The sequence below is a fragment of the Saccopteryx bilineata genome, chromosome 2 (genome assembly GCF_036850765.1).
Source record: "Saccopteryx bilineata isolate mSacBil1 chromosome 2, mSacBil1_pri_phased_curated, whole genome shotgun sequence".
Classification (NCBI taxonomy): domain Eukaryota; kingdom Metazoa; phylum Chordata; class Mammalia; order Chiroptera; family Emballonuridae; genus Saccopteryx; species Saccopteryx bilineata.
In genome coordinates this window covers 115,363,365-115,390,945 of record NC_089491.1, presented here as the reverse complement: position 1 = coordinate 115,390,945, position 27,581 = coordinate 115,363,365, and the positions used below count along the sequence as shown (strand labels likewise).

The 27,581-nt window shown below is 41.0% G+C and overlaps 1 protein-coding gene and 1 pseudogene across 1 annotated transcript in view; both read right to left on the bottom strand.

The window, feature by feature from the left end:
- LOC136323706 (PC4 and SFRS1-interacting protein pseudogene) overlaps positions 1-26,178 on the bottom strand; it is a 41,805-nt pseudogene extending 15,627 nt beyond the window's left edge.
- LGR5 (leucine rich repeat containing G protein-coupled receptor 5) overlaps positions 1-26,943 on the bottom strand; it is a 146,145-nt gene extending 119,202 nt beyond the window's left edge. Inside the window, exon 1 of the mRNA XM_066257668.1 lies at positions 26,336-26,943. Coding sequence (XP_066113765.1) covers positions 26,336-26,547 — 212 coding nt within the window. The 5' untranslated portion in view covers positions 26,548-26,943. The remainder of the gene's footprint in view (positions 1-26,335) is intronic.
- Between the last annotated feature and the right edge of the window lie 638 nt (positions 26,944-27,581).

Below are 27,581 nucleotides of genomic sequence, written 5' to 3'. Positions count from 1 at the left end.
TTCATAAGGAAGGATTATACCTGTATATTTTGTACTAAAAAAATACAAACAAAACACTGTTCTATTCAATGGATAATCCTCAAAGCAGTCTGTCTAGATGCTTTAATTCATGACTTTCTACTTCTAAATAAAGGCACAGGAATCACTCCCGTACACCAGCCATCTCGTTGGTGGCAGCCTGCCAGTCTCCCCAGGTGCAGGGCTGGATAAAAAATTATCTCATTCTATTGAGTTCTAACAGTGTGCTAGACATTGTGCAATGGAAAGGAGCACAGAACAGGTGCAGTTACTGTCTTTCAAGAGTTCAGAGTGGAAGACCAACAAAACATCTTTGCTGCAGTTGTTTCACTACATTATTTATTTAGATTTTTCTGAGTGGTTAGGAAGTGGCCATTTGATAACCTCTGTGCTGTGGATTACCAGAGATTGCTTATTTTTTCATTTTTGGTTAATCAGTTTATGTTACCTGAAAAGTGAGTTTTGAGTTAAGTTTCTAACAGAGAAATTGAGAAATATACTTTTGACAAGTGTTGAATGGTGGGAGGCTTACCCAATGGACCAGGAGAATACAAATGTAGGAAGAGAAGAAGTTTATGCAGCTGGTTGGGAGATGAAGTTGAGCTAGTATAGTGGTATTCTGAGGCTCTTCTATAACTCCCTGAGGAATCCTAGGAGACAGTTTTGTTTAAAAGACAGGTGGGAGGAAAGCCAAAGAATGTAAGCAGTCTTTGGGACAGTAGAAATGCACAAACATATATACATACGATTAAGATAAGGTAAGATATATTTATATAGTTATGAAAAGGAACTGGCTAGAAAGTTAAAAGAGCCTATGGAATAGAAGAGAAAGAAATGGTGAAGAAGGAAGGCTCAAGCCTGAGGTAATTTTCAGGATCTTGTTGAGGATGGGCCATTCTTTTTTTTTTTTGTATTCCTCGGAAGCTGGAAACGGGGAGAGACAGTCAGACAGACTCCCGCATGCTCCCGGCCGGGATCCACCCGGCACGCCCACCAGGGGTGATGCTCTGCCCCTCCGGGGGTCGCTCTGACGCGACCAGAGCCTCTCTAGCGCCTGGGGCAGAGGCCAAGGAGCCATCCCCAGCGCCCGGGCCATCTTTTGCTCCAATGGAGCCTTGGCTGCAGGAGGGGAAGAGAGAGACAGAGAGGAAGGAGGGGGTGGGGGGTGGAGAAGCAAATGGGCGCTTCTCCTATGTGCCCTGGCCGGGAATCGAACCCCGGTCCCCCGCATGCCCGGCCGACGCTCTACCGCTGAGCCAACCGGCCAGGGCGAGGATGGGCCATTCTTAGAGTAGCACTACTTTGTTTTGATGATTCAACCTTGACTACTTTCCTAAGAAACATAGCAGCCTTGCCTGCCCTCCTTCTTGCAGACTGAAGTATAGGGGATCTTTAGTATGCTGCCTCACTGGAGGACGGACTGCTTATCCCCACAGCTAGCTAGGGCTCCAGTGGAGTCACCTTGTTTAGCAATTAGAGTGAGTCTCCTTGCTCAAGGTCACAATCTAGCGGGTTGCAAAGAGGAGACTTACATCCAATAACTGGCCAGTGTGAGGTATGAGGGACAATTCTGAAAAACCACCCCAATGTGAGGACTTGATTGCAACCTCGTCTCAGTTCAACTTCTCCCTCTGTCAATCCTGCCTCCTTCACTCCCCTTCTCCCTGCAGGTTTGATCCTGAGGGCATGCCCCAAGAAACTTTCTTTATAGAAGTACCCCTTTATCTTTAGTTTCACTTTCTGTGGTCTTAGTAGTTCACAGTAAACCGGGGTCCAAAAACATTATGTGGGGAATTCAAAAAATTAACAATTCATGTTTTAAGTTGTGCACCATTCTGACACGTGTGATGAAATCTCGCACTGTCCCATTCTATCGCGCTGGGAACATGAATACGCCTTTGTCCAATGTCTCTACACTGAGTACACTCCCAACCTTTAGTCACTTAGCCATCTAGCTTATCCAATTCTCTGTCATGGTATTGCAGTGCTTGTCTTCAACTAACCCTTATTTTAGTTAATAATGGCTTTAAAGTGCAAGAATAATGATGTTGGCAGTTTGAATATGCCAACAAGAACTCATAAGGTGTTTCTTTTAGTGGCTAAATGTGCTACAACCCTAATACTATAATCAGATTTTACATAAAAATATATAATTTGTAATATGCAATATATAACAGTTGAAATTTTTAAAATTACACTTTTGCTTATTTGCTGACTTTAGACTAATTTTTAAATGCATTATCCTAATCCATGACACAATTAATATTTAAAAATTCAATGCCCTTACAGCCCACTGGGCTCCATGTATGAGCTCAGTTCTCGACTTAAGGGAAGAAACATTGTATGCTGAGGTTGCTACAATTTATGGTAAAACAAATCTTCTATCCATGAATTTCCCACTTTATAAATTCAACTTTATCACGTATATGTGTGCATAGGAAGAAAACTATATAGGGTTAGGAACTATCTGTAGTTTCAAGTACAGTATTTGGCTTGAGATCTTGGAACATATCGTCCATGAATAAGGGGGGCTACTGTACTCAAATCTCCAACTCTGAGCCTTCCTCCCAGGAAAGCATTTATTTTCTAACCTACACTCTGTTTTCTGAACAAGAAAATTTCAAGCCAATATTTACTGTTCAAAGTATTTCAAGTTAAATGTTACTATTAGAATAAAAATAATTAAGATATGGAATGTCCTTATTCAAACAACATACATATGCTCACACCATCTAGTCTGTTGAAACTTACTCTAATAAGGACTCAGGACTATTTCCCTTCTCTCTACTTGAGTAGTTTTTATGCTACAATCCTGATTTTTCTTAAGTTAAATGTTCAGTTTTGTCTCTCTTTCACTCCATCTTCTGGATTAGTCTTGAGCCCTGCCTCTCTGCTACTTATGCTAACCTCTTTGGACAGTCATCATCTTCCTATGACTCTCAATGAGTATGCTGAATGGTACATTCTTCTGAGTATGTCACACACACCTAGCTAGACTGTCAGCTTTGGTGGGTTGAGGTTGTCTTCTTTATGCTTCACATGTAGTTTAAAGTTTATTCTATGCTTGGTTTCCAGTTCTCCCATTCTCTCATCTCTTTCTTCTTCTCACTCAATAAATATTCCCTTGGCACTTGCTATATGGCAGGCACTGTGCTAGGCTCAGGGGATTCCACAGTAAACAACACAGAGGTAGTTCCTGTCTTTCTAGAGTCTTCATTGAGATACTTGAAACTGATTATAATGCAAATAATTATAATTGTAGATGTTGTAAAAAATAACATATTTTGATACAATAAATATAATTTAAATAGCCTTTTTAAAACTAGCATTAGTCCACTATATAAAAATGTTACCTTTGAAACATTACTTTGTTCTTACCTATGTAAAAAAAAAAATCCTCTGACCCTTTTGGCTTAAAAGCCAAGGACTGTAAATAACTTTTATATGATCACTTGATGTATTGAAGAGGTATCTCTCTCTCTCTCTCTCTCTCTCTCTCTCACACACACACACACACACACAAACAACATTATAATTCATATGTTAAAATTTATTTTAAAAACCTACAGAAAAATAATAAGAAATGCAAGAGATATTAACCTCTAGAGTGACTGATTAACATGTTAATATTTCCTTTAGTACTATGAAAATTGGTTTTGAAGCTAAGTAGAGATTTGCAGAGGGACTTAAATAATCATCACTGTCATCACAGTTGACATTTATTGATCATTTATTATGTGTTTGATGCTGTCCTGAATATTTTGTAGACTCAGTCTAATTTTATCTTCCTCTATAGCAAGTATTATCATTGTCCCATTTATTTATTTATTGTATTTTTCTGAAGTGAGAAGCAGGGGGGAGGCAGGAAGACAGACTCTGCATGCACCCGACCAGGATCCACCTGATTTCCCACCAGGGGGCGATGCTCTGCCCATCGGGGGCATTGCTCCGCTGCAATCAGAGATATTCTAGCACCTGAGGCTGAGGCTGTGGAGCCATCCTCAGCACCCGGGCCAACTTTGCTCCAATGGAGCCTTGGCTGCGGGAGGGGAAGAGAGAGATAGAGAGAAAGGAGAAGGAGAGAGGGTGCAGGAGTAGAAGGGCACTTCTCCTGTGTGCCTTGCCCAGGAATCAAACCTGGTACTTCCACACACTGGGCTGACACTCTACTGCTGAGCCAACTGGCTAGGGCCATCATTATCACATTTTACAGATGCTCAAAACCACACTTCTAAGATTCTAACCCAAATGTTTCTGCTTCTAAAATCTGGGCAAAGAGAATAAGTAATCAGAATTTGCTCTAGCTTGCTGCCTAGAGCGAGCTGTGTTGCTGTGCACTGGCCAATTCCTACAGTTGTGTGATCCAGTGATCCCCATAACCTGTTGCACTGTTCAAAAACAGATTCCCAAGTTCGTTTCCAGAACTGACAAATCAGGATCTCTGGGATGATATCTTGGAATATGGAATTAAAAAAACCAAACACATGAGTAATTCTGATTTTTGCTCCAGTTACAAACTATTGAAGAGATTTTGCTAGTGAAGACACTAGAGATAAGGAGATATTAAATGACAACTAGCCAGAGGCCAAGCTGACACTAGGGAGCTGTCTACAGATTCTCGGTCTTGCGGGACTCCTTATTGTTGGACCATAGCAGGCACGACTTGAGCTGACTGTGGAGACATGTGTGCAGGGCAATAGATTTGGAGCTCTCCCGTCCCCAGGTGTTGCTGAAGCTTTCTGAACAGGGAAGTGACATGATCATTATGAAGTCTGGAAAGATTAATTTGGCAGCGGTTCACACGCAGGGTGAGATTGAGGTAAGGAGAGCAATTAGGAGGCTGACCATGTGTGTGCCAGACATAGATAATAGGCTTTATTAGCCCCATTTCATAGATAAGGAAACTGAGCTTTGGACTGTGGCCAAAACCTGGTCTAGGAGATTCTCAAACATGTGCCTTTGAGGCTGGAACTGTGGAGCACTCATTCTGCTTAAGGTGGAAGGAGGTGGAGTTTGGCAGAGTCTCACGCTGCAAAGTGGTCCGGGAAGACCAAGAGCTGAGAAAAGACCATTTGGATTTGGCAGTAGGAGGTCACTGGTGGTGTTTAACAGAGAGTGATTTTAGTTGAATGGTGGGGGGTGGCAGGCTGATTTCAAAAGGAATAAAAGAGTGAGTGGGTGGTAATAAAGTTGTGGCAGTGAATATAACTTCTCTTTCAAGAATTTTGGCAGAGAGAGGGAGGAAAAAGAAGGGGAAAGAGTTTGAGGAAATTGTGGAACAGAGGGAGGAATCCTTGCTCCATTCATAGAAAACGCTTATGCACTAATCATATATGCCAGGTAGTGGGGAATGTGATTATAAATAGACTAAATAAAGAGGGAAAAATAGAGAATGCTATGACATTAACTATCTTTAAATAGAAATTTTTTTGTGTGTGTGACAGAGACAGAAAGAAAGAGAGAGGGACAGACAGACAGGAAGAGAGAGAGAGATAAGAAGCATCAATTCTTCAATGCAGCACCTTAGTTGTTCATTGTTTGCTTTCTCATATGTGCCTTGACTGGGGGGCTACAGCAGAGCGAGTGACCCCTTGCTCAAGTCTGTGACCTTGGGCTCAAGCTAGCAACCTTGAGCTTCAAGTCAGTGACCTTTGGGCTCAAGCCAGCAACCATGGGGTCACATCTAGGATCCCACACTCAAGCCAGAAACCCTGTGCTTAAGCTGGTGAGTCCGCACTCAAGCTAGATGAGCCTGTGCTCAAGCCGGTGACCTCAGAGTTTCAAACCTGGGTTCTCTGTATCCCACTCTGATGCTCTCTTCACTGTGCCACTGCCTGGTCAGGCTAGAAATCTTTTTATCAGGTAACATACTAGGTACCAAATTCAATACAGTATGGAATGATACCTTTTAGATATCAAACTTTTAGAAGAAAATGAACTGATATTGTCTTCATCTTTGTGTCTTTCCAGAGTATCTTGCATAGTACACTGTGAGTAAAAGCTTGCTGAATGAATAAACCATAGGTCCCAGGAGATAAAACAGAAATCCCAGACAGAGGATAGCTTTGAAAAAGAGGGAAGGGAAGGTGGAGTCAGGAAGACTCATAGGTCATCAGGAGCCTGGTGGTCTAGATAAAGCTAACCTGTGGATTCCAGCAGCAGTGCTTATGACCAGAAAAGGTGCAAGAGTTGAGATTATAGCCCCAAATTGGAGAGACTTGGGCAATGAGCACGGACAAGATGCAGTTCCTGGGGTAGATCTGTCGTGGTTCTGTTTTCGGCAGAGACAATGATCACTGAGGCGCTCAGAGGTGAGTGGGGTTGAGTTTCAAGATACAGCAGAGTTAAGAGTGCCACCAAGAAAGCATTCATTCATTTATTCTTATTTCAGAAGACGGGAAAGAATGTGGAGAAAGAAGTAAATGATCCCTGTTTTACAATCAGAAATGGAAGTGAAGTCTAAGGCCGGTCGGAACGGAGGACACTAGGTAAGGGAGGAGGAGGAACTGGAGCTGGCTGACTCCTGAGGAAAGAAGCTGATTATGGAGGAAGCCTACAGTCTGATTCTACTTCTACTTTTCCACTGGTTTGTGTACATGCAGTGCCTGTGCATTCAACACGGAATTTGCATATTAAGCATTCCTTGCTGTATATAAAGTTAATCCAGGTTGATATTTGCACTAAAATAGACACTGGATGGATTCTTTCATTTAGCAGATGACAAAACAGATCAGAAAGGGTAAATGATATCCCTGAGCCATATAATTAAGCAGTTGCAGAGCAAGAGTAAAACCCTGGGCATCAGCGCCTTGGTCTCCTGTGGAGGGCCCAGTCATCTGAAGGAAAACCTGTCCAAGCCCCCGAGACTTTATTTGGCAGGTGTCAGTCAGGAGTTGAGCTGTACTTTAGCAACTGTCTCCTCACCATATTGTCAGTTCTTGTGGCCGTTCAGATGCTCTTCGTATTCCCTTTCTTCCTGGTTGTCTCACAGCCAGGCCAGTTGTTGTCTCACAAGTCTGAACATTTCCTTCCATGTGCGTTCACACTTTTGTGCCTCTGCTGGCGTGGTGAGGCCTGTATTCTGAAGGACGTCCCCATCCACACAGGGAAGTCTTCCCCAACTTTTAAGAACAAATACGACCCTCTCTGAGAAGTACTTTCAACGCCAGGATGACTGGTTGGTTTTCTTCTCTGTTTCCATAAAACTTCATGCCAACCTCTATTAATAGTAACAGCTAACCTCACCTTGTATTTACTACCTGCCAGGCATGTTCTGAGTCTTTCCCATGATAACCCTATGAACAACCCTCTGAGAACTGTTCTCTTTTACAGACGAGGAAACTGAAGCCACAGAGGAGTTAAACTGTTTGCCCAAGGTAATAAGGGGCAGTGCCAGCATTCCAACAAAGAGGGTCTGGCCCTCGAATGAGGCTCTTAATCACCACACTGCTTTGGTTCACTTGTCTCTCTTCCTCAACTAAATTGTGAACATCAGAGAGCACAGGCCATTTTTTTATTTCATCCTTGTTTCTTGGGACTAGTCTAGAACCTGTCTGATAGTCGGTATCAAGTAAATGTTATATGTAATTAAAAGAACGAATAAGTGTGCACCCTCAGTTCTGACCAGCTTCCCCTGTGAACAAACATTGGAACTGTCTACTGTGAGTGAAGGACAAATGGAGAATCTTGCCTTGTACTTCTTGGTTCCCTGTTGAATCCAGAGAAAACATACAGGTCCATGTAACACAATTACTATCTCTTCTTTTCAGGTTATTGTTAGTGGTGCAAATAAATAAGTTCATAATTATGTTTCAGAAGAACTGAAAGTGAATTTGGTATGCCCAGTAAAACTATAAGCTAGTAAAGCAGAAGATACACTTATGAGACTGGAAACTGTAGGCCACTTGCCATACAGATCTTTCAGAGAGTTCTTAGTACAGATAGGTCAGATCTCAAAGGAGGGTCCTGCCCCCTAGGGGTAACCGTGTCAAGACCTACCTCCCAAGTAGGTGCAAGGTTCAGGGAGTCCTCTGCATCAACCTGTACATTACAGCTGCAGAATGCATAGAGGAGAATTCAAACAGTGCACAGACTTAAGTGGGAAAGTCTGTCTAAAATCCTCTTTCCCTCTCCCTTTTCTGGCCAGCTCCAACTATCCTCCAAGTTTCAGATTAAATGTCACTTCCTAAAGGAAGTCTTCCCTGACCACCAAGACCAGGCAGGTTCTCTTTCCATGCACTCCCATTCTCCATCAGAGCCCTTTTATAATCTTAATAATATAAATTTAAATAAGCATTTGCTTAAGGTCTGTCTTCCCTGCAAAAACGAGGATTTTGTTCATCTTCTATATATATATTCTATATATATATTTGCACTGCTATATATATATTCTCTAGCACAGAGTAGGCCATCAATAAACATTAATTAAGTGAGTGAATGAATGAATATGCAGGACTGAGTAGCTAACACTGTTAAAGATCTCCTCCACAGCCACAGATTGAATTCTTAGTCCTAATAGCTGCCCTCTTTTTTAGACCTTTGACAGTTAACAACAAAATGAAAACAGACTTAGCAATCTTGAACACTGTATTACTGAGAACTTTTCAAACAATGATAAAAGAGTTAAAATGTTTGTTGACTGCAGCTTCCTCAAGAGAGCAGAAAAACATAAGAACAGGTAAATAAAAATATTTTAAATAATTAAAAAAACAAGATAGAATAGCCACCTTAAACTCATATTTTCTAGTTTCTTTTGGAATTATTCTACAATAACTGTTTCTATATAACCTTGATACTTAGTGAGCTCCAGCCTCACAGAGAGATCCTTTGAAAAGATCTACTTATTTTAAAGACACATTGAGTCTGACATGAAATGCACACTTTGGTATCTAAGAACTCAGCAAAGGAGATTAGTAGCCAAAAAAGCAATTAAGTTTACAGTGGGGTTACAGATACCATATCTAGTACAACAGCTTGGAAAAGGAAGTAATGCAAAGGTCATATCAACAAGAAAAAAAGTTAACACTAAATAGATTTCTTTTTTTGAAGAAACAAAACCCCATATTCCAAAATCTTCCTTTCTCATCTAATAACTACATGTGTTTGGGTGCTTAGGGGAAAAAAACGAGACCGGAGGACCCGGCATTATTGAAATTGGCAACTGGCACGAAAGCCAGAGAACCAGGCTGTGAAATGTAAGCATCTCTGGGGTCAGGTTCCTGATTAGCTTTTGCAGCTTGATCTCGGATCCTATCCCAGTATACCCAGGACTGCAGAATCCCAAACAGGTATGTCTCGGTGCTTGAGGGGAGCAGAGGCTGAGGGTTCAAGTAAGCACATCCAACTACCCCAACAACTTGAAACTAACAACCAACAATGTCCTAAAACTGGGCAGTAATCATACCTGTTCACCTGAAGGTAAAGGTGTCCCCACAAAAGAACAGGGCTGCATGACACAGACACCGATTGTAAACTACCTTTTGGTGATTCTGTTTAGTTACACAGCATTATGGATCCCAGAACTTACAATGGTTGCACAGCCCATGAAACTATCTCCAACGGGAGTTCCTTTTCTGTGTCAGTGTCCTATTCTGAACTAACAATGCTCTTAGATGAGCCGAAGAGATGCATTTAACCCCCACCCTTACAATTTCTGATCCTCCCTACTTTAGCTCTTTTGAAATAATATGAAAGCTTTGGCTTGCTAATTACTTTTTATCCAGCCCAAAGAAAAATTGGTTTATCTTCCTGATCAAAGCAAATTAGGCAGATCATGGCTGATTAGAATGCAACAGTAAAATCGCCATACTTTCTTTTCCATCCCCTTTCTCTGAGAAACGAGGCCTGTGTCAATACGTAGGTATTTCCCACAGCCAGCCCGGACTCTGTTTCCAACAGGGACCGCGGCTGGGACAATGGTTCTTACACAGACACTAAAGTTCTTTAGTTCAGTCATTGTGTTCGAAAAGAACTAGTAACCCCTTAGCTAGCATTTGATGAAACATCTAGATTTACATATTTCCTTAATTGCATTTTTGAATGTGAGTGAGATTTATCTGACTAGAGTTAAATGCCTCCTTTATTCCCTTACCCAAGGCAAAATTCAACTCCATGCTCTTAAAAAAAGAAAAAAAGAAAAAAAAAGTGAGGTAGGGGGTGTATGGAATCTTACTCAATTCCAATCTGAACAAATTTTAGGGTTTCAATAAAGAGGGAGGAGGGAGTTCCATTACCAAAGACAGGAAAGATATACCTTTACATTTCAAAGTGGAAATGTCTATTTCTAAAGCTTTGGCTTACTCAGCTTTTTCAAAAAGGCTATTTTGATTTTAATAATGAATGCTATTCCTTGTTGCCAAATTCCCCAAGTCAGTTGCTAAAAAGCTCCAAAATTATTGTCCTTAGGAATTTCTAGCTAAAATGTCTGTTATGTGACTGTAAAAACCTAAGAGTTAGGTTATATTTTCTTTATATATTTACTATAAATTAACAGTAAATCTTGTATTTAGCTCCATTTAAACCTCCCTCTGCAGCTGCCCATTTGAAAAATAAAATGGTTGCCTTCTTTCACTTCAGTGGGCACAATACAAAACACCCATTGAGCGGCCCCTTTATTGCAGCTGCCAATGCCCAGCCGACTTTTAACAAACCAACCAAGCGGAATCACAATGCAGCTGCAACATTTTATGGTATTTCTGTTGGTTCTCTTTAGAGACTGAAGGTGTTAATTAGGAATCAAAGAACACAACCTTGCCAGCGTTCTCTCACAAACCATACCCTGGTCACTGCAGTTTTCAGAAGAAAAATAAATCTAATAAAGGGATAAAAATGTTGTTTGTCACACCAGTAAAGTGTACTTAAGACCCTTTGATCAAAAGCTTTTATGTAGTCTTGTCAGATGGGTTGGAAATATTGTATTTATCCCTTTTCTCTCCCTTCTTCATGCAGAGTTCTCTGAATTTTGAACTGAATTTAAGACTGGAAGAAAAAAGTGCAAGCATAGTCGTATGTAGGATTCTTAATAGGTGATAACTGGTCTCATAGAGTAGACTCATCTTGCTTCTTAGGAAATGATTCATATCTAACAGTTCATTACGTTACAGCTTCACACAAAACTGGGCCTCTATTAGCATATATACGATATTCTAGCCAGAGGTTCTCATGCTTACACTTTCCATATGCAACTGTCAATATTCTATTTAGTGCAATCATTATTTATTACATAGATCTCTCTCAATGTTTTAGAGGATATTTTTTAGATACACAGAATTGAGTATTTTCAAATGTGTAAAACCACAAATATACATACACACACGTGTGCGTGTGCACACACACACACAAGCACGTACATTCAATTTATCAAATAGTGTATCATTTTTGTATGGTTTTTTTAATACATCTTGAGTATCATGAATTCAAATGTAACAGCGTGAAGTCATTACTTCAATCTTCAGTCAGAGTTAAAAGCTGAAAGTAAGTTTATGAAGTTAGCACTGCTGGGAATTAGTCAAGCCTGCTAGCTTTCTCAGCACGGGGTTTTGCTGCTAGATGCACAAATCATGCCAAAATCCATTAATCCTGCTCGAGAGAGGCAGAAAGAAGGTCTGCTTGTTGATTTAATGTTAATGAAATGAATGGGCTCCTGAGGCTACCTACAGAGGCCCTCTAAACTGTAAAACAAATAAAGTCATTTTAAGTAATGCTTACTGCAGGAGAGTAAACAATGCTCCCAGATTGGCTGCACAAAATGGAGTGGGTGTGTAGAAACCTCCTGTTTCGCTACACCTGTCCTGTTACAATACCTGCAAACGTCAAGCTCCTAGATTCATAGAACAATAGAATTAGGAGAGATCTCAGAGCATGTGCTCACCTCTTATTCTACAGATGCAAAAACTGTAGGCATCTTGCTGGAGATTCTATGGCTGGTTGGTGCGGTAGCTAGATCTAGCTTAGAGGTTCTCAAACCTTGATGGCACATTGCATTTGCCTTGAAGGGTGAAAAGAATCATTCAGATGCCTCCATTCTTCCATTGGAGATACTGATTTAGTTCGTTTGGTGTGTGAGCAGGGCTTCAGGAAGGTTAACATTAGATTTCAGTTGGAGCTAAAGTGCAGACAAGATTGAGAATCTTCTAGCACACACATCTCCTCTAAATATTCTGTTTTCCTGCACCATAGTGTTAATTTCTTCCCAGTTCTCACGAGTTGCCTTATCCTATGGTTCGTGTAGGTAGATATATGTATTTTGAGATTTTGAAGTTGTTTCTAAAATGAGTTTCCTTTTCTTTCACATGTAAATGCCGCTGTGCCCTTGTGCGTGTGTGTGTGTGTGTGTGTATGTGTGTGTGTGTGTGTAGTATATGTCAGTGTGTGTGGAAACCCCTTGAAGGACTGAATTCTGCCCACGGGGTGAGCCAACCCCAAAGCAGAGACAGTAGCCAGGGCCTGTGTCTCGCTGGGCAGCTTGTACTCTTGTCTCATTCTTTGTCCTGCAGTTCACTTCACCTGTGAGTCCCTCTTGACACTTTCTAATCCTTTTGTTATTTGCCACAGTCTCTTGCTGTCACTTTCCTTTTATTCCCTCTCCACCTGGAGAATTTGCTTTATCTGAGAGAGGACCTCCTGACCCTTAATTTGAAATCGTTCAACTTTTGCTGCCTGTGGTCCTCTTTGGTTTAGTGACTATTAACTGCCTCATATTAGCTGAGTGGATAGGTCCCACTTCTCCAGTCTGTGTTCCTGGATGTCTCCCTGAAAGTCCTTCAGTTTTCGTATTAAGGCGGTAAAATACATCAGCTTCCTACTTTAATAATTCAGTGGGCACTTGAGAATTCAATCATATTTTCGCATGTAGTAAGACACAAAAGTGTTGCCACAGGGGAGATTTCTCTTGTCCTTTTCAGACCTGCTCTTTTGCTTTTATTGGTAGTGGCCAATGCAGCTGGCCTCTTCTGTAAAGGGGTGTGAGAATCTGCTGAGATGGTGACACAGGTCTCACCCAGCAGGATTCAAATACTGTCAAGTCCAAGGACCGCCCATCCATCTCTCCTCTCTGCTGAGGACCACAGGGCCTAATTCTGGAGACCTTCTGCTCAAACGCAAGTCCAAGTAGTATTGTGACCCCCTACATAACTTTGAATCCCTCTCTTCACAGATTTAAGTCCCTGGTCCTTATTATTTCCCCAGGCAACAATTTTAGCCTTGTTGTCATCACTGACTGCAATGATTCTTCCTGTTGTTGTGTTGAATCAACTGCTTCTTTATCAAAGACAGCTACAATGAAATTCCTCGTGAAAATTCAACTCTGTGAAATGTATTTTCAGATAGACATAAACCTATTCTCTAATTAATCAGTTTGTTCCTTAGAGTAGAATTATTATTATTTTTAGTTAATATAAAAATATAACCAAACACACTTTTTTTGTGTTAAGAACTTGCTTTTTTCCCCCTGAGTATCTGAGGGGGGTTAATTCTGAGAAAAGGCTGGATTCCCAAATTTTTTCTCAATCCCCCTAAATCCATCATCTCTCGCCTGCTGCTATGTGTAGCAAGACAGCTGCTGAGATGGGAGTATTTAAGAGCCCAAGCAGTTACCAAACTAAATTTTTCCTATATAGTCAGGAAAAATCATGAGGATGGGCGAGATGAAAAAATAAGAGAACAAAAACAATTTAAATTTAGGATCACAAATCGCGGGCCATTCATTACATCATGTCTGAGGAATGGACTCCTAACATTGGGCTCCCAGCCCACAGTCTGTGACAAAGCATCTACTCAGTAGTCAGCCACCCTGGAGATTTGTGCCGTGTCTACACAATGTTACACACCCAGATGAAAATCTAAAACTTCATTCAATACCCAGAATCTTTTATCTATTTGATACCAAGGATCAGAGATGAAAGGTAGAATATTTTTACTTAAACAGATTCTGGGTGACACCCTACTCAGCTGAAGCTGCCTCCTCTTGCTTCCTCTATTTTCTTTTTTTTAAATCAACTTTCTGTTGTTCTCTAACTTGTTTTTAACATTAAAAAAATCTTGTTTAGTGAAAAATTATGCTTACAATTGTAAAATACTTTGGGAAATAATAAGAGCCAACACTGTGTATTTGAAAAGTGTGGGTTTAGTGTTAAAGTAACCGTAACATCATCATCAAAAAACACAATAACAACAAATGTTTAATGCCTGCTCCAGACACACGGTCCTACGCAAAGTGCTTCATGCGCATTGTTCTTCCAATCTTCACAACAACACAGTGAGGCAAATGCCATTATTGCCATTTTACAGATGAGAAAACTGAGGTAGAGTACCTGCCGAGGTCATTTAAAATAAGGCTGCAATCTTTGTCCAGAAGTGTTCTTATCCCCAAAGTGGGGATAATAATAAACCATTTTGCTGTTTGTTATGAAGGGCAAATGAGAAACTGGTGGTAAAAGTGTTAAAAGCACTATTTAAATTTCTTTCTGTCATGGGAGTTTACAAACAAAACAATGCAGTCTGCCAGATTGACATTGGATGACCTCTTTATCACCAATTATAAGATTATACCAGAGATTATATCAGCTCGTCTACTCTGTTACATATTTGGTGACCGGAAAAATGACACCTTACATCTTAGGTGTGGACAAAGAACAAGCCTTACACAGAGTTTAGGGAAACATAAGAGTTCCTCCCAGAGAGAAAACGGTGCCGGCTCTCCTTCAGACGTGCCTGGACCACATCTTCTTTTGAAGTTGCTCAGGCACAGGCATGTATAGACACAGAGTGTTTTAAAATGTAGCTTTTCATATTATTCAGGTATGGTATGGCTGATAGATCAGGAGGCAACGACTATTGAAAAGGGTTTGTTACTCAGAGTTCCCAAGAGGAGGGGCAACTCAGTCTGCAGGGCTACACGGGGAAGCACCTGTGCCTGTCAGGCGGCAGAAGGAAGGAGAGAAAAGCAGGGGCAAGAGTCTTTATTGTGGTCACCGTGGGAGGAAATGGACAGAGTAAGCGGGCTTAGAATCACCTAGTTTGAATCATTTCAGCAGACTGTGTGGTGCAGGGCTGTCTCCAATTGTTTGATATCTGCCCCGGGGTGATCAGGACAAGGAATATTGACCTAGAGTGTAACAACACTTCAAGAGCCCAGCAAAGGTGGTCGAGGGTGCAGACTTTGGTTGGTTGGTTTGCACATGAAAAGTGCTTGGCTTGCAAAGGAGTCATTGTTATCTCTGGGAATTAGCTAGCCCTGGGAGGGACAGTCTCTCTTAGTTCAGGTAAGCCCCAAGAGAGCAAAGCATCATAAAATATAAAAAATAAACAACTTGACTAATACACAGGGATTCTGTGTTCTGATCCGAATCCAAGGAAGACTGCTTTCTGATTCAGTCCAAAAAAAAAAGGATAATTCAAGGGATATGTAGTCTAGTAATAGAAACAGAGGAGTCAATTAAATATGGTTATCAAGTGTGGCAAATGCTGGGACAAGTGGGTTCACATGACATAGAAGCATTAAAGACAATTTCCTGAAATGGGAGGGGTCACAGAAAGTGTTCTGTGATTTTCAAATTGAGTATAGAAAGACTGATGGGAAAGAAGAAAGGCATTTCCAGCAGAGACCAACACATGTGAGAACCTGAAGGCATGTAACGCTGAAATTGTAGGAGGTAGTTTGATATGACAGGAGAGAGGAGAGCATGAGAGGCTAGGGAGGGGGAACCGGCAGCAGTCTGCAGCTGGGGGTGAGGCAAGAGAAGCTGGCTTTGTAGGTTACACTGAGGAGTTAAATTGTGTCATGAAAGACATAAGAAGCCATTGAAGGATTGACTCTAAGAAAGACATTGACCACAGTTGGCATCTTGGACAAACAAACTAGTAGGGTGGTAAGCACTGTGTGGGTCTTGGGCATCTATGCAAACTGAGACAGGAGACTGTCAGTTACGGGAGAGAAGTGAGAACATAAACTGATGCATTTCAGTGCTAGAGGAAAAAGGGAACAGATACAAGAGAAATTTAGGAGACCTAAATTTAGTCAAGTTAAGGGAACAAATAAAATTGAAATTACAAAAAGAGCATGTTAACTATGAACAAAAATTTAGGAAATTATTATTTCCTTAAACTAAGTTTGATTGTTCGGGTCAAAAAAAGGTGCTGAGGTTAAGTTTAGGCTCATACCTAGATGTGAGGATATGTAACATACAAAAGCAACAAGATATTTGGAAACATCTAGGAAAATAATAGAGTCTTAGAATTCATGTGAGTATCTGACATTAAAGCAAAAAGTTGACAGGAAGGAGCATTCCACCAGGGTTTTTAGGACACCTGAGTTCCAATTCCATTTTTGCCATCTATGTGATTTTGAGAACGTCATTTACCTCTTATGAGCATGACTTTCATCATTTATGAAAGAAGGTGTTGGATTAGATGATTTCCAATGTTCTTTCCATTCTAAATCCCACGCATGGGTAGACATTGAGTTTGACTTATCAAAAACCTCCACAACACATCTAAGTTATTTTAATTCCATTTATTCGGGCAATTAGGACAACGCTCTAGCAATTATGATTAAATTTCAGTCTTGCACTGTGTAATGTGACCTTAGGTATACAGCTTAGTCATTCTGGTAATTTGTGGATAAAAGATTATCCTTTGAGTTCTTTACGGTAGAACTTACTCTAAATGTACTTAGTTATTAGCTCAATCTGAATTGCTTTGATAATAATTAATATAATCTACCAAAATTTGCCTTTCCTTCCCAATATACAATTAACTATGTTCCGAGGAGTTTCTGTAGCTAAAGCAAAGGGAGCTTCAAATTACTACATAATAGTCATTTGGGACCAGTCTATATCCACTCAACACTTTTCATGATTATAAGAGCCTGGGGAAATAGACTTTAAGCTGGAAGGCTGGCAGCTGGAAGGTGGAAGGTGGATACTTGCTGTCAGTTAATCATGTTGCTAAAACTTTTGAGATCTTCAAATGAGATATGCTTACACCCTGGGAGAATCTGGTTTAACTAGGATTTCCTTTTGCTACCCGAGCTTGAAGACTCAATGAAAAAAGATCTTGAACTTCCTCCTGCACTCTGTGGCCCTGAGCCCTAGAGAACAACAGCTGGCGGGGAACGGGGGCTGTGGTGAGTTAAGGTCTCCCACCACAAGAATAGTGATGTGGCTTCCCCAAGTTAAAATCAAAGACCCAATTTCAGTGCACTCAGGGTTGATATTTTAATCCCAAAGACTCTTCTTTCTAAATTTCCCTTCACCTTGTCGTTTGAACCCCTGGGAAGAAAGTGTCTGAGATAAGAAAAATGCATCCTTCCAGTCTTCCTCAGATGCTATCTAGAAGTGAGGGGTGGAGAAGGATTAAGAAAGCCACAGGAGAAGTGAACCATCTGGGGACAGGATGCCCAAAGGAGGTCTCACAGCCTCTCAGTTCTGCCTATACTGTTTCTTGGGTGGCAGATTCCCTGAATTAGCCTTGCCAAATCTCTTGCCATTTTTTTTTTTGGCTTTACTCTATTGGGAAGTGGACACTATAACATTAAGAGAGTATACCTATTGCCAAATGCAGGCATGTCTGCTAAGGGTCCCACAGGAACTGGAAGGATGAAAAGAGAATAAAGAGATAGACTTCTTGCCTCCGTCTTTACTAGAAGACTCCAAACTAATTCTATAGATTCATTGTGAAAAAATGTTTATTGAAAAAGCCTCAATATATATTCAAAATAAATGATTAAGGAATGTAACTCTTTCCATGGAAATTTTTATTTGGTTTTTATAACCAAATAATTCTTACTGTATATGCATACAAAAAGTGAAAGCTTATTTTTGTGCTGATAGATTTAAAGACCAATTGATTATATAACAGAGTTCCTTCAAGTAAGTGCCTCACAAGAAAATTTATAACCTAAGACCTTCCAAGTGGCATGTGGTGTTTTGTGCGTTGAACCAATAAACTCATTAAAATAACACTGGGTAAACCCAAACACAACACAATGAAAGTTCTAACACAGCCCACATTAACCAACCAAGTTTAAAATAATATCTTTGTTATGTGCTAAGGTTAAAAATTCAGCAAATTCTTTATATTTTTTCCACTTGAGATCATGTGTGGTTTTCTACTTTCTTGAGAACTACACTTTTGTGGCTTTTTGATCAAAGGAAGGTTATTTTTGCAAATAGATATCTTTCGTAGAGGTTCCTGTTCTACTTAATCAAGTTTTCAAGAAAAAAAGCACAAAGATATTTACTAGTTTGTTTTTTTTTCATAAACCATAAAAATTCTTACATCCTCTCCTTAGTATAGACTTTGGGAAGGAAGGTATGCATGTAAGGGTAGCCATCACAGAGTGTGTGCCTGTGTATATGGGTGTGCGTAAGGAAGAAAGGGAGGTGGAAGGAGGAAATAAAGGAATTTGGCTGCAAAATTGAGTAACAGTTTAAAACATTTGGCTTCCAGTTGTGAAAGATGAGCAACACTGGGGAAAAGGCTGGGCTAACAAGGGACCGCTTGAGGAAACCTTAATCTCAGCTGGCAGGCTGACGAGGAAGGTCAGCTCGGTGCACGCGTTCTCAGCTGGAGTTGGGCTCCCTTTGCCAGGACAATTGTCTTCTGCATTTCAGCTTCTCAACCAAACCAAAGGTGCCTTCACACAGCCAGCTCAGTCTCTCCCCTCAAAAGGATTGGCTCTCCACTGTCAAGCCATGTCAATGTTATGCATTATTTTCTCGGAGCAAGTGGCACAAAAAAAATTGTTTCTAATTGGGGTGTTGGTGTGTGTGTTAGTGTGTGCATGAGATCGCTGTCTTCCCCCTTGATCACCAGAGTCCTTGTTAGAAGATGGAACAAAACTTCTTCTGAAGACAAAAAGGATAAAATGAATATGAAAATAATATGCATGCATTAAAAAATGAGACACTTGAAAATTAGGAATTGCTGAACAATTTTACATTATTAATGATCAGTTAATAGAAAAGATTTGAGAGTACTGTTTTAAGGAATTTTAGAGATTATGTTTCAATGTCTCCTAAATTTTTTAAACATCAATATTTACTTGATGAGGGGCTATTTATACTGAATGTAATTTATAATTAATTGGCCACCTATTTCTTTTACATGATAAGTTTGTAATATAATAAATTGTAAACATGTAGGTTTACAGCAGCAAAAAAACTGAAGGACTGAAAAAAAAATTAAATGAATAGTTAAGGAAAGTGCCTTTTCTGACTTATCTGGATTTCTAAATTACAAAGAAATTTGCATCACTGCCTTAAGTGTTAAATATACATAATCTATATACTATAGTAAAAAAATTCTCAGGTTCTTTTCTTAGTGAAGACTTTAGGAAGTATACATGTAAGGTTAGCCATCACAAAAAATATATGTATGTTTATATGCATGAATGTATATGCATATATATGTGTATATTTGAAATATGTACAATATATTATATATAAAAACTTTGGAATAATTCTCCATTTCGAGTCAAATAAATGACAGTATGTAGATCTTCATGACATCAATTCATTTAATCTGATCATTTACAAAAGTGAATACAAATTCAAATAACATTGACCTGTTAAGAAAGTTTGTGTCTTTCTGAACCAAAAAATAATTGGAAAGAATGCAACTACTTTACTTGGCACATAGATCTGGTCACAGAAAAACAAAAACAAAACAAAACAGCATTATTCTTGACTAGGAAATTATATGTCAATTGATTAGTCTTTATAATGCCTAGCAGCTACCACCACCATTTATCTTTGACTTGGAGACAAGAAAAAGTGAAAAGGTATTTCACTAAACTTAAAATCTTGGCCTTAAGCTATATAATATAATTCTCATTTTTTTGAAAATTAAAAACCACATTTCCCAGAGCTTCATAAATTGTTTCTGAAAAGAGAAATGTGCTGAAATATTTCAGCACCAATTACATTTACTTTGAGGCATAACCATAAATTAAAAGACTGGTTTTCTTGCGTTTCTGGTAAACTGGTCCTTAAGATAACTTCAAAGAAGTCTGAAAATATTTTGAGCAATGGAAATATTCTTGGAATAAGTTTACAGGCTCCTAAGTTAGGAATGAAAATAGTACCTGTGTTATAAGGTGTGGGATGTATGATTAAGTACTCAGCATAATGCCTGGAACTCAGAAAGAACAACATAAATGTCAGCTGTTATTATTATTGTTGTTTATTTATTTATTTATTTTTAATTTTAGTGAGAGGAGGGGAGGCAGAGAGACTCCTGCATGCTCCCCGACCAGGATCCACCTGGCAAGCCCACTAGAGGGCGATGCTCTGCCCATCTGGGGCCTTTGCTCCATTTCAACTGGAGCCATTTTTTAGCGCCTGAGGCAGAGGCCATGGATCCATCCTCAGTGCCCAGGGCCAACTTGCTTCAATGGGGCCTTGGCTGCAGGAAGGGGGGAGTAGAGGGGAGGAGAAGAGAGAGAGAGGGAGAGAGAGAAGTGAGAGGAGGAGGGGTGGAGAAGTGGATAGGCACTTTTCCTGTGTGCCCTGACCGGGAATCAAACCTGGGACATCTACACTCTGGACCGATATTCTACCATTGAGCCAAGTGGCCAGGGCCTATTGTTGTTGTTGTTATTAAAATAATAAGGTAATTTAGACAGCCCAACATCACATCCTGGAGTGTTATTCCATCTGACTTTAAGATGATTTCATGGACATGGGTTGCTCTATTGTATGCTCTTACAATAAATTCCAGCTTCTCTAATACCAGACTGAAGCAATGAGAATAAGGGTAATATACTGCTCACAAAACTTTGGGGATATTTTATAGCTTCATATTTATTTTGAAATATCCCCTAATTTTTGTGAGCAGTATATAGATGAGGCTATGAGGAGGACTCCTGCCTATGAAGCATCTTTTAAACAGTTCCCCTACTAACGCTAATGCCTTGTTAACAGTCTTTTGGCTTTATCACCAGATAACTTCCTGAAGTCAAATGACTAATATTCTACCTACACGTTTCAAATAACATACATCTATTGGGCTCAATCAATGTAACAACAATAACAAAATTAACCAGAAAGGTAGGAGAAAATGCCAGGGATTTCAGGAATGGGGTTGTAACCTATAAAGAACAAAATATTTTGAACTATGAAAAGTTTTATGAAAAAGTCTATCTTATAAGCTGTGGAATGTCACCTTTCCCTATAGACAGTGAATTCCACAGGTGAAATTGTATATGTGGTTGGTTTCTATAATGACTGAATAAAAATGTGGATGGAAACTGACAGATCTGAGAATAAGAGTTCTAGTGGGTTTTAATTCATGAGCAGATTTAACAAATAAAATTTTAAAAGGTACAGCAAAAATAGCAACAGGACTAGATTATCAGCTTGTTTTCTTTGGTATGTAATATATCAGTTGTGGAATGCCAGTCTGACGCACTTCTCTACTAGGAGAGTCTATAAAGAAAAACATTATTACAGAAGTGAGGAGCTTGAATCTCACAGAAATTTGCCTTCTCACAAAGAATTCAATTTACCAGAAATATCCACTTGTAAGGAGTTTACAAGTGAAAATATCATTTAGCATTATTCTAAATTTATATAACCAAATGCAACCCAAAAAGTTACTTCACAGAATTGCTCAATAGAGAGCTCACTGCTGTTTTTCATGTCTATCTTATGGCATGTGATTTGGGTTAATTGGAAACCTATTTACACTTATAGCTAAAATGACTTAAATGTATGAATTTAATAGAAGAAACATAAAAATGCTTGATTAAGTGAGTAGATACTAGGTATCCATTATAAAAGCATAAATATTCTGCAATGTCTTTAATTTTAAACGATAGCTTTTTTCGGTCAATTGCTTACTTGGTCATCATTCCTATGCTTTTAACAATTATATGTTTTAGAAATTAAAAACAGTCCAATAGCTCAGATTAATAAAATTTAGTTATGACAAATCATAGACCAGTATTGTGTTTCTGAACTTCTTTAAATATATCCACGTGGGGATGATTCCATTATCAAAAAAATAGTTTTATTTAACTACAAAGGTTATTTTTTGATTCCAATCTTCTAACTCATTTGTGATTGCTACTTTTTGTTGCTTATCAGAACTTTTTTTACTTTGAAGAAAATGAATAAGAAGGAAAAAGACTGAAGATCATATTTAATTGTATGTAAAAATTCATTCTTATCTCATAAACTCTGCCATGCATATTTTGAATATATTTGGTAAATTATTTATTCTGTGCTAAAATATTGTTTGAATCAGAGTTACTACTTAATAAAATAATCACTCAGACTACTTTAGTCAATTAGTTTCATTAATTGCCACTGTAATAAAAACACCAGTAAAAAACAACAACAACAATCTGGGGATCCTGGAGAAAAAGAAAGAACTTGATTAAGATGGAGAAAAGTCATTGGCATCATTTTATTTTAAAATGATTTTTAAAGGAAGTTATAGAGCAAACTATAATTTTGGAATCGATATAAACTTTAAGACTGTTATAACAGTTGAAGCTTTCGTAACCATTGTTAAAATACAAACATTTTCCTTCATTTAAAATACCTTTTTGCTTGAAGAGAAGCAGAACTATATAAAACCAGTTTCAAAGATCTAAAGAATGTTTTTAAATATTGAAGCTGCATTTTAAATGCTTAAAATGCATGCATGACACCAGGGCCATACTTCATGTAATTAATTATAGTTTTTGATAGATTCTTATTAATACCAGTTTTACCAATTACATGTATAATTAAATATTCTTCCAAAGTTACATATGGAAAAGTAACCAAACTACACACATTAAACTAAAACACAAATCTTTCTTCAGTTCTTTTGGTTCATGTGACATAAATTTGCTTGTGAATGAAATGTTCATGTCCTTAACAGCAAAAACAAACAAACAAACAAACAAACAAATATGTTCTCATTTAAAAATAAAATGGCTGTTCTAGATCAATAAAGGAACATATATTTACAATATCAGATGTTCAGTTTTCTATTTGGATGCCACATTAACTGGATAAAAGATATCAAAGTAGCACAGGGGAGCGTATTTTCTAGAGCTTATCCGAATGCATTTTCAAAGCGTTCACATTTGGTACAATAAAATAATTTACCTACAATAAGATTAGAAGCCAGTGCTACTTTATTTCTGATAAATCATTACTGGTAAATTGAGATGTATTAAACATTGTCAACAATTATTGTCTGCTTTTATGTCTCAACCTTGGAGTTTTCCTTATTTTCTGCTGAGTAAGCTTTATTAGCCCCCTTTTGTGAAATCAGAGTCCATAACCACTGGGAGGGAAGGAAGGAGAGGGGGAGAGAGAGAGAGAGAGAGAGAGAGGATTAAGATTGAGATTTTCCAGGGTTTCCACTATGTTCTGTGGTCCACTTTCAGATCTACTGAGCAATGCAGTTCAAAAAGAAAGGAGAATTACTATTAATGTTGGCCTAAGATTTAGCTTTTCTGGGGGAAGAGAGACTATAAAACTGCACATAAATAGCTCTAGCCTTCTATGAAGAGAGTTAGGAAACTTTCTTTACCTAAGAGTCTGACTAGCCAGCTCTCAGATTGTGGTACAATCTATTTGCCAAATGTGTACAGCTGGAACTCGCCATCCTCAATCTGTTTGAAGAAAAGGAAATACTTGTTCTTTTGTGGGGAAGAGAGGAAGATTAAGAGATAACATTTTGACTCAAATAAATGGTGATAACCTACTACAAACAGAAAAAGATAATAGTCTGGCCTTTTACCCAAGAGTCTTTACACATTGCAACTTTCTCATCCAAGCTTAATTACTGCTGGGCCCCAGTGGTGTGGGGCTGTAAGTGAAAGTTCCCTTTCAAGAGCAAAGGAAAGTTATTTCTTAAAATAACAAAACCAGTAATATACATGCTTATTTATTTGAATATGTGTAAATAAAAATTCTTCTTTTAAGTTATGAGTGCTCAAGTGAAGGCAGAAATGGTTAGATAATCTAGGTGTAACCAAAAGAGGGCACCATTTACCCTTAATGTGTCTGCACAGATCTCCCATGGTTGTAAAAACAAAAAACCTCCAGAAAAACTGACAAACCCTTCAACCCATGAGCCCTGACATTTTGTCCTCTATGAGGACCAAATTCTGAAATCACATGTTATGAAGAACGTCAGTTTGGTTATTTACTTCCAGATGAATTTCTACATTTTGCACTCATACCCGCCTGAAATGTCAACCATTAGAAGCAAGTATTTAGCATTCACTGTGACGCTTTTCACATACTTTGAGTTCAATACTTTATAGGGCACTTAGAAAATTTCCCCTTAAGCCAGGGTACAGATTGTCATCAAATAGGATGAAAAGAAGGTGGCAATTTCCTAATGGTATTTTCACTCCCAGGAGTTATCTATAATGCTAGATAGCGAACACTGGCAGTCAGGTCTCCTGAGCACATGGAGGATGCAGTGAAATGCCTCTGCCGTATGTGGGAAATGATTTGAAGCAGCATTTCATGCCAAATTTTAGTAACAGAAGCCCAACAAATGTTCGTTCTTTCAAGTGGGGGAAAAAAGCATCCTGACACTATTCATAAATTTGTTTTCTGTATTCTTGAATGTTTTTAAATGAGTGAATAATTTTAATAGGTAGGTGTATGGGGAATTGCCCACTTCTCTTGTATATAGTTTTTCTTTCTGGTGATGGTGAAGAATAGTTCTAGGCTCTTAAGTGAAATTGCCACACTGCTCTCAGAAGTTCCCTATACAGGAGAGCACATGATTCCTGAAACACTGAGTTTAGCAGTTAAAGCGAGGATTTCACTCTGTAGTACAAACAGCTGTTTAGGTGGAGGAAATGTGAATTCTTAGAGAATAATCACTTATGAGAGCAGATTTCTATCATTGTAAAAATACCATTGCCTTAGGCAATGAGTGTGATAGAAGGAAAACCTGGTGGGGAAATAGATAATTTTATAATCCTTTCAAGAAAAGAAAAGCACTTAGAATATGGTAGATGAGGAGAGGATTGCCGTCTACTAACACCAAAATCTAGTAGGACAGTCCATCTCTTCAAATGCATATTAAACAAGTAGTAAAAAAAAAAAAAAAAGCTTTTTTCTTCCTCAGTCTGTCTCTGGAAAGAGTCACTATTTAGTGGAAGGCGTTGTGCAAGCCTTTTCATGTTTCTTCCCTCCAGAAAAGAGCTAACAGAGGGAAGAACGAGTTCACAAACATCCCAACTAGCTCCTGCCAGAGTACATTAGAGAAGCCAACACCAAGATTGCGTGGGCTTGGGTGGGCTCAACCTAAAACCTCAGCGTGTCACCTTGTAGTCACAGTGCTCCTCTTCCAGCGTGACCTCGACCCTGGTCTCCCTGCCCGAAGGAACTGAACCCCAGATTCTCCTTAGGGAGAGGGAGAGCAGTCGCCTTGGTTCCTCCGCAGTCACCTCATCCTCCCAACCACCTGTTACCCTCCGGGCCTGGGTTTTCCAGAGACAAAACGATTAAATGAACCGCTGCCTCCTCTCCGCGGCTGGGGCTTGAGAGGTTGTGTTGGGGGGAGGAAGGGGCGTGAGGATCTCGAGGGGATGACGGAGAGCCTCAGGTCTCCTCGTGGGTGTCGGCGCCGCTGTTCGCCCGCCCCGCCGCCTTCAGCCCACTTCCCTTCTCCTCCCGGGAGGGGGAGATGGTTAAAGATTACACCGTGGCCGCCGGCACTTCAAAGGGCGGCTCGGGCAGCCAAAGGTAAAGATAACGTTCTGGCAGCTCTAATCGGAGTTTGTGGTTGCCACATTTTAATCACATCATTAAAAAAAAAAAAAAAAAGATGAAAGAGAAAAAAAAATTATTACATTACGCGACCGTGCAAGGGATGCGGAGTAAGTTCTATTGGAGTTGGGCAGATTGGGGTTCTCTTTTGGGGAAACTTTTTACAGCCCACCTCTTCATGGAACAAGACAGGACCCGAGGGGCGGTGAGGCTGGGCTGGGCACACCCGCCGCCGGCCCGGGGGTTCCCGGCTCAGGGGCACAAACGCCCACCCTGCTGCAAATGCCCGCGCTCGGAGGAATTCGCCCGGTGACCCGCCCGGAGCCGGGCCGGAGGCTGCGACGCACCAGCGCTTTCCCGGGAAACGGAGCCGTTTCTCTGTGGACCCAGAAAATGTAGGTCGTGCTACCCGCGGAGACACCTGCATTTCCCTGGGGCCCGAACGCTTCGGGCCACGACGCCCTTGGCAAACTCGCCCGCCCCCCCCGGAGCAGGCGGGGGCCGCGGAGCCCCGGCCCGGTCTCGGGCTGTAGCCGCCCTTTCCCCGGGTCCCCGTCTCGGAGGGAAGCGGGGGACGCACTTACAGGTAGGAGGTGAAGACGCTGAGGTTGGAGGGCAGCTCCGCGAGCCCCAGGTCCGAGCAGTCCACCCGCAGCAGCATTCTGCCGTCGAGCTCGCACTGACAGTGCGCGGGGCAGCCCCGCAGCAGCGCCCCGGGTCTGGGCGAGCCGCCCCCGGCCGCCAGCTGCAGCAGGACGGGCAGGGACAGGAGCGCGCGGACCGAGGAGGTGTCCATGGTGCCGGGGCCGGGGCAGGGCTCTGCTAGCGGGACGCGGTCGCCGGGCTGCGCGGGGGTTCACGCGGGTCGTGGCGCGGCGGACGCGGCTCCGCGGGCTTGTGCGGCCCAGCGGGCGTCTGCAGTGCCGGGTGCCGCGCTCTCGCCCGCGGCGGGGCCGGCCCGTGCCCGCTGCCGCCACGCGGCCCTCCGGGATGGCCCTGGCTGCAGCAGCTGCAGGGACGGTGAGCGTTGCTGCTGCAGGCCGCCTGCTCGGTGTGGAGCAGCATCTCCGCTCGCACGCTCGTGTTTTAAAGCGCTCCAGCCCGAATTGCGCGCCCAGTGACGTCAGCGCAGACCGGCTTCCCAGGCACCCCCCGCCCGGCCCCACTTTCCCTCCTCCGGTCCCCTCCCTCCTTCCCCGCGTCGGGGCTGGGAGGCTCTGGCGGCGCGAGGAGCGGGCGACTTCTTAGCTCTCCGACTTGGCCTCCGGGGGGCGGATTCCTGCGCGTAGCGCCGCGTGAGGCGCAGGGGACTCCCACCTCACTCTTTCCCGCGTCCCGGAGACCCAGATCCGAGAGCCGAGAGACCTGCTTCAGAGGGACACAGCTGGACGCGCAGGGACCAAAGGATGCGTGCGGCACGCTTCCTCCAAGCCCACTTCAAACAATGGATGAAATACATGGAGCACTTAAAAAAAAAAAAAAGACTAAAATCCAATCCAGAAGGAGGAAGGCGTCCCCAGGCGGACGATGTGCGGTCGTTTTCATCCTTACGTCGCGCCTCACTGTGCTGCTCGCTTTTGCCCTAACATCAAAGTGCTGGGGTAACGGCTACATAAATGCAGCTTATGAGCAGCAAGCACTCCAGTGCGGCTACCTTCCTAACTCATCAGTGAGTAGTCCAAGTGATTGTATTCTCAGCGGTTTAGGATCCTTTGCAAGTCCCCTTTAGTAAAACGATGCAGGAAAGACGAACAGATGGCTGTTTGCTTTTGTTGGAGGCCTTTTCATCCTCAGTTTCCCAGGGTTCTCTAAGGAAGTGCAGTTCCACCC